The sequence below is a fragment of the Grus americana genome, chromosome 19, assembly GCF_028858705.1.
Source record: "Grus americana isolate bGruAme1 chromosome 19, bGruAme1.mat, whole genome shotgun sequence".
Lineage (NCBI taxonomy): Eukaryota > Metazoa > Chordata > Aves > Gruiformes > Gruidae > Grus > Grus americana.
The window spans coordinates 9464709-9477834 of NC_072870.1; the positions used below are offsets into that span (position 1 = coordinate 9464709).

General features: G+C 39.4%; 1 protein-coding gene across 7 annotated transcripts in view; it reads left to right on the forward strand.

The window, feature by feature from the left end:
• The window catches only part of VMP1 (vacuole membrane protein 1), a 70863-nt gene extending 64708 nt beyond the window's left edge, over window positions 1–6155 (forward strand). For all 7 annotated transcript variants that reach the window (XM_054847208.1, XM_054847209.1, XM_054847210.1 and 4 more), the window contains 2 exons: window positions 1829–1931; window positions 3233–6155. In XM_054847208.1, the coding sequence (XP_054703183.1) occupies window positions 1829–1931; window positions 3233–3376 (247 nt within the window). In that variant the 3' untranslated portion in view covers window positions 3377–6155. The remainder of the gene's footprint in view (window positions 1–1828; window positions 1932–3232) is intronic.
• The last annotated feature ends 6971 nt before the right edge of the window (window positions 6156–13126 follow it).

Below are 13126 nucleotides of genomic sequence, written 5' to 3' on the forward strand. Positions count from 1 at the left end.
ACTCGTACTGATCAGCGAGTCATTAGGAGAATTTTTACCACAAATAAAGTCCACTTTGTAAGGGAGGGTTCTGAAAAACGAAATCATTTGTGAAAGTCGACATACTTTTATGTAAAATGTGTAAGAGACGTGCTTTAGTCTCTGCTTTTTTTTTTTCTTCTGAAATTTTACTAGTCCAGGCACAGAATTTACTCACCCATTTGTATCATCGTGATGGTGAATCATGAGGGAAGCAATCTTTTTCTTGTAAATATGGTGTAAAAAAAAATTTGCCGCTGGCTATTGAAGGAAATAGATTTAGTGGAGGAGAGAGAGCTACTTTGTTTCTTCAGTCTGTGCATTTTCATAAATTCTTAAGATTAGAAAGTTGTTGGGTTTTAAGTGGGCTTTATCCTGGAAAAGGACAAATTAGTGTCAAATCAGGAGGAAAATAATTTTAGAGATCTAGCCCTCCTGTAGCAATTGCAGTCATTTGGAGAGGAGATGATCAGTTTGTAAAACTGTATGTGTGTCTTGGTGTCTGGAACGTGTTTTACTAAATCCTCCCTGAAGTAGTAAAGAATGAAAAATGTAGCAGACATTTAGGTGACTTTTTTAATATAGAAGATCATATTAATTTGTTTAAAATAAAAAAAAAAAAGGAATTTAAACTCTCCATTCTCTTTGACATTAAAATGGCGTTTGTTAGTAACGGAACTCTCCCACGGCTGGAGTCGGGGGTGTTGGTGTACGTGTGTGGATCAAACCTTGGGAGCCTTCTGATCGAGCATGTGTTATCACCACACCAGGTCAGCGAGTGTTGTTGCTAGTGGTCATTTCTTCTGTATAGGATTTAAATATCTTTTTTTTTTTTTAAAATGTTGTGACAATTCTTAAAGGTCCTTGGACCTCCTATTAAATAGCACAGTGGATAAAGAAAAATTACCAAGTTGTTTTTGATTAAAGCCTAGCCAGGCTGTGGTATTCGCAGAATGGAAGTTGGAGGCTGCTGTGAGTCTGTCCAGCACTAACACCTTTATGCCTCAGAGGTGGGAGAGAGTTCTTAGTTCCACAAATGTATCCGTGCTCTTTATAACGTTAATGTAAGAACAAGGTGTTTAGTAATGTCTTGTAGCTTTTGTGCAAGTCATCTGCCATAAACCATGGCATGATTCAGAACAGGGTTCATAGTTCCTTCTTTGTTCCTTTGTTAATCACTGACTTGTGGGAGGCGCCTGCAGAATTTGCTAATGCATTCTTTTTGGGTAAGGATGACGCACAGATTGTCCTAATAAGGACTTAGTTTGAGAAAGGGGCCGTCTTCTTTGAGAAGATAGGGGCAAGTCATAGGGCGAGCAGTTTCTTTTTTAACTGAGGGATGACACAAGCACAAGTCATTTCCTTATTAATCGGTTCAAACCAGTTCTTACAGGAACTGCTGGTGATAAATGTGGGACTTCTCAGAAGTCATTCATTTTATTCTCAGCACTGCACCAGTGCACAGCCTCGGCTGGCTTCTCCCTGGCGTTAAGGAAATGCTCTAGCTCACAGCTTCTTTCTGTTACTGGCAGTGTATTGTTACTGGTCTGCTTTGAAATATTTTTCTTTTTAAGCACTTTTTGAGGATCTGGGGAAGTATGTCCCTTTCAGAAGTATCAGATAAAAAGATGAAGTACACTTTATTTCATGGTTATCTGCTTTCTTGAGCAGCAATGCCCTTCTGAGCTGTAGCTCAGTCTGAACTTTGTTCTGTTTGGGTCAAAGTGGTAAGTTTAAAAAAAAATGTTTTTTGTTTTTGTTTTTTTTCTCCCCTATTTTGTCTTGTTCTCTGGGATGAACTTTGCATCAGTGCTATTCCAAGTATAGGTCCTTCTCTTCAGAAGCCATTTCAAGAATATTTGGAAGCTCAGAGGATAAAACTTCACCACAGATCTGACAGTGGCGTGCCACAGGTAAGAACCTCTCTGCCTCCCTCCCCAGTTAATTTTTCCCTTCTCCAGCTGTCTTTTGACTTGTCAGGTTTACCGATGTAACTCTTGATTCTGTTCTTCAAAGATTTGCAGTGGCCCAGGGAATAGATAAAAATCTCATTTTAAAAGCAACCTGGGAATTAAAAATAATACTGTAATTGTATGCAACTGGACGTAAACCTCTTGGAGAATAAAGAAAACAATAAAGTAAGGCCAATGGCACAGCTTGCCTCTGTTAGCTGCCTATTTTGAAAGAGAAATTTCAGCAGAAAAAAGTTGCATTTACATGTGAAATGGTAACAAACTGTGTGCAGCATCAATACTTCAGAAGCCAGCAGGATCTGTGGCTTAACAGCCAGTAAGAGAAACAAAATCCCCAAGCCTTTAGTGTTTGAAAGGAAAAGAAAAAGACAGTGTGTAGAGTCGGTACAAAGGGGCAGAAGTGTCCTTTCATACAACATATTTTAAAAAACATACCCTGAATTTTTTCAGTGGAGACAGAGCAACTTTGACATGAAATTCCTTAGGATACTAAGGCATTTTTAGATAAAATCCATTAATCTAACTCACACTTCACATTTAATACTTGAGGCTCTTCTAAATGTTTCTTTACCCATTTCTTACCAAAAAAAGAGACTAAATTAGGGAGGGTCAGGCTGGAATAACTAAATATGCCGATTCCTTTTATGCACACTGAAGTAATTTTTGTGCAGTGCATTGCTGCCCTCCTTTGACAAAAAAAAATACGAGTTAAGAGTAGCCATGGAAAACGCTCGAAGTGGGACTGCCGAGGTCATCGCATTAACTTCTAGTGACACGAGAAGAATTGGATACTAATTGGAAGATAACACAGTATGTGCAGTTTAGGGAGAAAAAACATTGTTAACCAATGACCTTATTGTTTTCTTTGCAATGAACATGACAGGGAATGACAGTCAGGGGTTGCTAATTCTGAACCCCATGAATTGTTAGAAAGGATGAAACAATACTAGGAATAATAAATCACTAGCACACTGGTAACGATCAAGGATTCATCGTCCGCCCTGCGGTGTATTTGGCAAGCCTTCCTGCATTGTCTTTCAAGGGACTAAAGTCAGCTTTACAGAGAGACCTGCAGGAATCCTGTCAGCTCGCACTTGGTTCCTGTTTTTAATTTGATAAATTACATAATAATAAAAAAATATGGTTAGGCTTTTCCCTTTTACCCAGTAAATGGAGAATTCTCCATTGTGCTGTCCACTAATCTTCATTTCCCTCCTTCTGTTTTGTCTTTGTCTCTTCAGGGGGAAAACTGGCTATCATGGATGTTTGAAAAATTGGTGATTGTCATGGTTTGTTACTTTATCTTATCTATAATCAACTCCATGGCCCAGAGCTATGCCAAACGACTGCAACAGAAGATGTACTCTGAAGAAAAAACCAAATGAGCTTGGAAAAAAACCCCTTGGAATGGGTTTTAGCAGACATGAAAAATGACACATCTTCCCATATGTTTAAAAATCAGCATTATTTAAAATGGGGGAAAACTTTTTAACATCAATTTTCAACTTTAACAAGTTTTTATTTAATTTTGAAAGTAATTTGGATATTAGAGCAGACGTTTCATTGACAAACTTATAAATGTTAAGGTAAGGTATAAATGCTTTACAAGTCTGAGTTGTATTATACAGGCTGGACAATGTGATGTTAAATTGTGTTTAACACAGATGTTGTCCACCCAAATTACTTCCAAAACTGATGATTTAATACTCTCCATTTCCTGATTGAACTTCAGACTGACCTGAAGGTAACTTTTTGATTTGAAGGGTGGCTGGTTTGCTTTTTCCATAACTTTCAAGACCATCAAAATGTATATAAATGAATACAGATTGGATACAAACTGTTGCATGTCCCTCATGGTAAGGCTATTCCATCTGACTCCTCCAGTGTCCCATTGCATTGCACATGCTCTTGGTTGGAAAAGCCACCCTCTTAAACTTCATGATGTTAGCAGAGATGATTGATGTCAAAATGCGGAAGTTGACATTTTTTATTCTGTATATTTAGAATGAAGTTAAGATAAAACTTTATAAAGTCATCTTTGATCATTCCAGAATTTCTTGTGTCAGTCTTTTTAAGCTGGTTCTTTTCCTCTCCACTTTTGTATGCTCAGTTTCTTTAGTTTCTTTATTAAGCCTTAATCCTATGAATTGCATGCTTTACTCATCCTTCCTGCACAAATGGTGCTGAAGCCCTTTGTTCTTTTATTCCCTTTTTTCCTTAAGAACTCCTTACTTAGCAGAAGGAAGTAGAAAGCATATCATTTGCTTGAAGGATGGCTCACTGGTTAAAATAGGCAAGTTAAATAGCTAGTGGTACTCGTTATCATAAATTCTTCTCAGATGATTGCCCCTGATCCCAGCACTGTGGGCAATGAAGGAGAAGAGAGGGGAAGAGTAAAGGTTCCAGCTGAAAATAGATGTGATGTCAAACCCAGCAATGATGCAGAGAACCTTCACCTTAGGCTTTAAAAGTCAGATTTTTTTAAAAACATTGTTATGAATCGATGTGTGCCAGTTCTAATGTACGTGAACATAACCAATATTGAAACGGACCTTTTCCCTCCTTAGTAAGTAGGTATCCATTCCACTGCTACTGTATATGTATTACTACTCTTAATAATTTTTGAACTGTTGTTTTTTATTTTTATCCTAGGGGTAAGTAACAAGAATTCATTTGACTTTCAATTAGCATTATCAAAAGGTGGCATATGAGCACAAAGCAGGTCAGACTTTGCTCTTGCTTAGGTTAGATTATCCCTGCACTAGGTTAGGGCAGGTCTCGAGCAAGGTGTGAGAACATGTATTTCATTCAATCCTGCCTGAATGTCCTCTTGTGTTGCCAACCGTCGTGACATCTCCATGGCCGTACCATCCTGTCGGATAGCTTATCAGACTGATGTTGACTGTTGGATCTCATGGCAACAACAGTCGGTAGGCTGTCTGACATTTTGGTATCTTTCATCTGACCGTTTGCTCATCCATCTCCAACTGTTTTCATTGAACATCAACAGCATATAAATGTTTTTAAGTTTAGATGGCAGTGCGTTCAGAAGTCACGCAGCAGCAGTCTACATAAGAAATGTCTTTGAAAATTTCATCTCAGTTGTGTTGTGAGGTTTGTAATGTTTCTCGTATGCTTCCTATATAATTTTAAACAATGTTACTGAATGGGGAGGATTTTAATAGGGACTTCTCTCAGTAGAGCTGCTGACTGGATTAAATGGAAATATCTAAAAGTCTGAGTGCTGGGAGGTAGTACAAGACAGTGAAAAGCACAAAGGCCATTTGTTTGCCCCTGTGGATTTTTAAAGGATGAACAGTATTTCTTAGATCTTGGCCCTAGCAGCTTTTTCACTTTTTGGCCTAAATACAGTCTTTGAAAATAATGTAGTCAAGAACTTGTTCAAATACAATACACATTCAAAAAAATCATAGCTCTACTTGATACTTCACTTTTTTCAGTCAACTAAGACTTTAATTTTGCATGTTGTAAGAGATCATGTCAGCAGTTCACAGCTGTTTGTTTCCTTTATCTTCAGGATACTTGGATTCCCGAAACAGCTGTTTGCTACTTTCCCCAGTTCTAGTGGCAGCTTTTTTTACCTCAAATCTGCCATTCCCCTTAGGGACACTGGTATTTACTTCACACAGTTCTGGTAGTGTCTTAAGGCCTTTCGTGAGAGTAAATGACATTTATGCCATGCTGAGGTCACTGCGTGCTGTCAGATTGAAATGAGGAGACTGTAACAATAATTAAAAAGAAAAAAAACCCCTCTTTCTAGAGCTTGAGCCAATAAACTATACCATTCTCCTTAAAATTATGCCTCCTTGCCTACTGAAAAATCACTAGACAAATTTAGAAAGCTTTCTCCCACTTTTATTTCAATATATGTTTACATACATATAGTGCAAAATATATATATGTTGTTCTTCAACTCCTGTTTGTATGCGTCCATTCCAATAAGCTACGTGGTTACTTTGAAGCTTTCTAATACTATTTAAAGAAGGGACTGGTCGTTCTACTTGCTTCTACCTGATCCATCACTGGGAGATAATAAGACTTGGTAAAAGGTAAAATATAATGGCAATGAAAGTTATGCAAACCTAATGAGATTTGCAAATGGCTAGTTTTGTGTTTGCTTAAATAAACAAACAGCTAACTGTTTCCCGGTGTTTATTTCAGCTGGATTGTTTCCATTTCTGTATATTGAGCTTGGTTGTTACGCTGTGAAATTTGTTATCCCAAGCATTCTACAATGAGTGTGAATCTAGAAGATAAGATACATCTGCAATTGCATTTTGTGGTTTCAAAGAAGGACCGGAGCTGTTAGCATGTAATCTGAAGACCTGTATTTTGCTCCCTTAATCCAAAGTTTCCTTTTGTTGTACATATTTTCAGATACACATTGGAAGCAGTCAATCATCTAGTTTAAAGTGTGTTAGAGAAAAATCCACAGTGAGCTCTGTTGCAAGAGAAATTATCTTAGCGCGGATCACTGTATTTTTAGCTGATTCTTCTTGCAGTTTAGACACTGAATAAAGTATCTTGCTTTTTTTCTTGGAATTACTGAAAATCCCACGGAAGTAACAGCCCTCATAACAACTGATGTTTAGTTAAACATCAAAGATGACTTTGAGGTGATAGATTGTTTTAGCCTTGTCATCTGTGGAACATGGCTAAATCCCTGCTTTCACAAGTGCACTGTAACTAGGAAGCAAAGCAGAAAGTTGGCCACGTTTGCTAGCCTAACAATCCAGAGAAGCACAGCAGAGCTGAGGTCAGGTAGGACTGTGGCTGATCCTCCTCCTAATTCTCTGCTTGCTTACTGCCCGAGCTGTGAATTGTGCCTCACCAGTGCTGTACTTTGAAGGCTGTGTGAGATGTAAGCACACTGGCAGCCACAATGTACCCCGTCAGGGCAAGAATTGTGTTGATGTAAGCAAAGCTAAAAAGGTCACACTCGTCTGTGCCAGGTCCAGCCAAAAGACCGTGTCAGATCGAATCGCCCCGTTCCACGCTTCCCTCAGCTCCATCACAACCATCAGGGCACCTCCTGCTCCCTGTCTCTGCTTGTAGTTTCTTCCCTCCATCCCAGCATCACACTGTTTCTTGTTAAAGCAGCTCCCTCTGAAATCACCCAGCTGCCTGTTCGTGCTAAAAGATACTTGTCATTAATACTTGAAGATGGCTTAGTGCTGTTGCTTCCCTGCTGTGCTTTTGGGTTTCATTATTTAATTTGTTAGACTCAGCCTCCCTCTCACTGCAGGCATTGCTAATTGCAAGCACAAATACTGTGGATGTTTCCATGATTATCAAGCACAAATATAAATATCAGTGAACAAAATTGATTGCAGGTGTAAAAGTGGGGATTGGGTGTGTTCCTTGGAGGTAATTCAGTTTTCTTTGAAGCACATGGTTAAAAATACTTTGTAATCAGCAGTTAAAAGGTTGAATGTAATTATATATAAGGTAATTGAAAGTGCTTTTCTGAGATTTAAAACTCTAGGGTTCTTTTCTGTAAAATTGTATTTTTTATTTTTTGGATGGGAAGAAAAAACAGCAACTACTTTGCTCAGCCTTTTCCAGATTGCAGCACCAAGTGGAGTGTGAAAGGGGAAGAGCAATAGCCAGGGAGGGCTTCCTGCTGAGCAGCCACCCCTGGCTGGGAGCAGGCTGGTCCAGGTGAGGATTTAACTGCTGGAGCTTTGGTGGATTGCTGTAACCTCTTCAGGAAACGGGGAGTGAAGCAATCGCCTTCCCTGCGAAACACCCTGCTAATGCATTCAGAACTAGATTGAGGGTAAATATTTGCATATGCTCTTACGAACTCATTTTTAAAAGGATTATACTGAAAAACTCTTTGAGCCTGCTGTGACTTTTCTAATTCAAGTGTCTAATTGAGGGCATGAAACGCTAGCCTTTATTTCTTTATTCGTTTCACTTGCTTATTGATGCATCCACTCAGCTTTCATAAAAGGCAGCAAAACAATGTTTTGGTAGCGGCGTGAATAGGAGATGCTGTAACAACCTGGGTCAGTTGTAAAAAGAGTGGAAGGAGCTCAAACGCAGAAACTGCCATCAAATGCCCAAAAGATGTCTGGCTGTATTGCCTCCCAGGTACAAGCGAAACAGGAAGAGCCCAGCAATCTGCAATGGGCTTCCTGGCATGTGTCAGGAATTCAGCAAAATGGTATTTTGGTCAAAAAAACGTGACTGCTACTCTGTGCTGAATTGAAAGTGAAGAGGCTGTGAGCTGTGAAGTCCTCCAGTCTATTCACTGCTAGTCATGTTCAGCTGTGGTAAAACAAATGTGCAAATGTGAACCTGTTAAATGGGCCAAGCTTTGCTTTAGTTTGCCCTTAACGCTGCCTTTTATTGTACTAGAGGGGTGTTTTTATTATTATTATTCGCTCATGGGACAATTCAAAGAGCATTGACTACATTAGCATTAAATCAAAGGTCATCTTTCTTTAAACCTCATTTGACGAGCTGTTCAGATATGGATAAGTAAATGGGCTGTGTTGAGGGGAGTTACTCCCAGCTTAATTGTTCTGCTGGTTTCCCAAGAAGCTTAAATGAGTTGCCCAGGCAGCTGGTAATAAGGAAACTAGCTGCTATTTCCTGATGAAAGGCAAGAGATAGGACTTGTCAGCTCAATGTATTGTTCCCTGCTCTGATAACTGCCCTGCAAGCCGCGCCCTTCTCCCGTGGCCTCAGAAACTGCTTTTCTGTCCTTGTAAAAACTGCGAGCTGCTGTCTTTTCTGTGGTGTCTGCTGCACTGTTCCTACTTGAGGGGTCCTACGAGGGAATGGCTGTGTGTTTAGTACGTGTGATTTAAGGCATAATCCACCGGGTTTGGGTTTTTTTAATGCTAATGTGAGAGAGCAGGCCACACAGGCCTGGTTCTGCCTCCTAAGAGGAGTTGGAGTTTTTTGTTTCCTTGTGGCCTTTGTAGTGTCATTCAGCTGCTTTTTGCTATAGGGAGTGTTGCACTTATCTCAAAGATATCTCAGATCTAGGCAAATTCTACAAACTACACTGAAGTGTTCGTTAGCCTGGTTTTACACAAGACTGTGACCACAGTTATGATTGATGGCATCAGTCTGTAGGTAGCACCTATTAGCTTACTTACGTCCCAGCTGATCTGCGTGACATTTCTAAGGTCTAAAGCCTTTTCACTGGAAGGTAGCATCAGTTTGGCGGAAGATGTCAGCTAGAGCTCTAAGCTACTTGAGCACGGGCACAACCCATGCTCAGTGTGCCTGGGGAGGTTAAACTCTGCCTTGAACCATTTGACAAAGTATAAGAAATTCTTTAAGAGGTTAGATATATTTCCCAAAGCTTGTTCCATCTGCAAGCAATGACCTTGTGTGTACTTCTGTTTTCCTTCCATGTTGTCAGGAAAGAAACTGGCAGTTCCCTTGCAGAAGCTGCTGCTAACTAAACCACATAAATACTTCATTTGAGGTTCACACTTACATGTAGAAACTGTGTGAATTCTAAGGCCTGTGTGCATCTTTCCTGAGAGTGCAGGTTTCTTAGGCTCTTTCCGTCGTTGACAAGGCTTGAAAAAGCGGGTTTGTATGCTCAGCATTTCTCTTCTGTCTCTGAAAGAACTGGACCTGTATAAAGAGAAAGTACACATTTAGATTTACAGTATCATACAAATCTAGCCATGTTCACAAAATCTCTTGAGTCTGTTTAGAAACCATGTTTCTCTCAGTGCCTCTCGCTTGCTGCAGCTGTTTTCTTGAGAGCTGTAATATTTAGGATATTTTCATAACAACAGATTTCATTTCTCGATTCCTTGATTTTTGTGTCTCACCTCAGTCTAGCTGACCTCTTGTGACATACAGTCGCAGGCATCCATGTGTATTGCATAAGACTCTAGGTGGGGAGCAGCAGGAAGAGAGAAGCTTTTAAGATGCCTGAAGCTGGTATTTAGTTAAGCTCAAAGTAATGGATGCCAAAGAAAAATTTCAAAGTGGTATTTCTACTAGATCTGTGCTAATGCAATTGGTGATTTTAATTCTGTCGCCTCCCTTCTATATAAACCTGTCTTAAGCACTTCTGTGTATGCACAACCACCACGTGGCAATTCACACTGAAGCATTTGTGCGTGAACTGGAATTGTTATGGCTGCCTAGGAGGAGCCTGGTGTTTTTAACTGCAGTGTGGAAATCTGCTGTGCTATCCTTTGGCAAAACATTTCAGCTGTGACTGGGAGTATCATTCCAATTAAGTGAATAAAGAAAGTGTTTTAAGTGGTGTTTGGCAGACCTGATCCTGAGAGTCCCAGCTTAAAACTGTCACTGATGTCTCTTCTCGTCTCAGTGCTTCTTGCAGCCCTGTCTGTCCTTGGTGCTTAATGATTTTCGGACATGTTCAGGCCTGTTGACTGGAGTTTTGTTCAGATTGAACAGTACCCTGTGAGTACTAAAGTAAGTTCAGGTTTCTTTTATAATGTCATTGAAGAATAAGCTCCCCTTTGACAGCACACATGAGGTTTGTATCTATTTTTTATATGAGTAATTCACTGTGAAAATACCGGCTTTATGGAGAAGCCTGACTAAATCTTCATAGAGGAAAATAATGTGAAAACCTGAGTTAATGTCTGGTAGAGAGGGAATGGAAGCTTTTTCTCAGGAGAAGAGTATTTAATTGGATTTATGTTCATCAGTTGCCAAATTTGTGTTTTTAACTGTTTTATCAGTTGCATTAGGTTTCTTCACCAAAATTTGGCCTAGGAAGGAGAAATTGCTAGTTTACAACATCAAATAACTACAGAAATACAATTGCTGACTAGATGACTCAGAATCAGGTAGTAATACAGGCTGAAGTTGCCTAAAGTGGGGTGGGGAAGAAATTTCCCAATGTTTTCTTTGCAAGTGGCAGAAATGCATGACAGCCAGCAGCAAGCCGTTGTACATGGAAATACATATTCTTGAACTCGGTATTGTTCTGAGCCATCTGGAGAGCAGTAGCTCTGAACTATTGCCCAGCTCTCACCATACTTATTGAGGATATTATAATGAACAGCTACAGCCGCCCTTGCCAACCAAGTACAGAGTCAGTATTTTATTACACCTTCAGCGTGTGGGATAAGGCTGCTTTCCATTTGGCTCCTTCGGCAGTGTTCTGCTTACATGCTCCTGTAAATGATCTATTACATATTGGAGACTGCTGGGCAAAAGTTCAAATTAAATCATGCCATCTGACCACAATTACACCATTCTCAGGCAACTGAAGTGTATTTTTGTGAGCCTTTAAATAAACATTACACTGTACATGTAACCAAATATGTACAATAATCATTTTTGCAGCACGCACCCATTTAAATATACCATATAAGATGGTATTTATTTCTCATCACATATAACTAGTGAAACAAAAGCTCATAGCTCACTGAAGCTCAAGTAATGTTTATTCTGGTTTTTTTTGTATTAACCATGGCTTATTTTAGTTAGTTTCTCTACTTGTTCTAACTTTGAAAATAGGAATCTTGACCTAGAGAGAGTCCTTATTTTACTTATTTGTCTATCTTATGGTGTAGTATTCCATATTTTAAAAATTTTGCTTTTAAGACTAGCAGACAAGAAGGTTTCTGCAACCTGATTCACACAGTTAAGTACAGAGGCCTGTGCCTTTGTTTTATACCGCTAAACTCTCTTAGAAGTCACTGTTGAATCTCTCAGGCTTCTATGAACCACAGGGTTAAGGTTTAGACTTCTTTCATGATCTTTATCATGGAACATATTTATACCTCTAAAAGTTGCCTTTAAATTTCCTATTTCTTAATGAGCAGAAGCAGCCTCTCTAATGTCTTACCTCAGGCTATCTTCACCTTTGCCAGTGTGCTCCCTATGCTTGGCAATAACGTTTATCTGAAACACCACCCTCTTCACAGCTGCTGGGGCTTCTGGGAAAGGGTTAAGCAGGTTCTGCTGATTCACTGAGGTAGGTGACTCATTACCCCACCCGGATAAAGGGGAAGTGGCTGTCTAGAGGGAGAGGATTCATACAATGTGAAATCAGAAGGGACCATTGTGAACTTTTAGAGTTTGACTGAAAGAGCCGGAAAGGCTCTATAGTTAAAATTCAGGATTATCAGCTCGACATCCAGGCAAGCTAAGAGCTGTCTGAGTGTCCAGGCTGCGCTTTTGGAGTGTGGGCAGAGGTGGGGTAGGAAGCCAGAGGCGGGAGGCTTGAGGAGGAAGCCTGCACTGGAATTTGCTGCCTTGGTAAAGCAGTGGAGGGAAGGCAGCAGCTCAATTCCTTTTGGAAGTTTTTTGTACCGTATCAGATCCATGAATCACATTCCTGATGACTCTTGTGCAGTTTTGTAAGTGGTGTCCAGACTTCTGTAAAGTACACTTTGATATTTGAGAATATTTCCTTTTGGATGTTTGGCCCCTCATTTCATAATATTTATACTAAATTTATTAACAAATGCAGAAGGAAATGAATTATTCATTCAATATCCTTTTGTACCTTAATAATTTCCCAATAGTGCATCAGCTGGTAATTAGAACATAACTTACTTCCTTCTTATTGATAAAATCCTAGTTGTTGTGGAAACCACAGATTTTTGCCCTTAATCTTGAGCTGTTTGGTAAATCTGTGCAGGTAGTTCTCTTAAAACCTCCTTATATATTTACACTGAGATTCTATCCTTTCTGTACTGGTAGTCAGACTAACCTTCTAAGCACCAATATATACCTAAGTCCACATAAATTTTATCTATAACTATGTTAGACCCCTGTCACTTGCCAAACAGTTACTATGTTTAAAGTATTTGTAACAGGTTCCTGTTTTTTTTGTGGCCAAATAAAAGTTATCCTATTCATTAAATATATCTGCTATAGAGACCTTGAAGCAACTTCCAAGTGAGCTGCACCTGTCCATTACAAAAAACAATAGTGAGATTTGATGCATTGTTCCTTGGTTTATGGACATCCTGTGGGTAGTTTGCCTAAAACTAGCTAGGTCAAGGCCACCGATTCTATTGTCCCTGCCTCAGTGAGCAATTGGCTTGTGCTGACCTTTGATCTACCTCAGTAATTTTAATTTCTAATGAAATAAAGGCCCTCTGCCAGGCTCAGACTATTTACATAATTAATTTTTGCAATAAAAT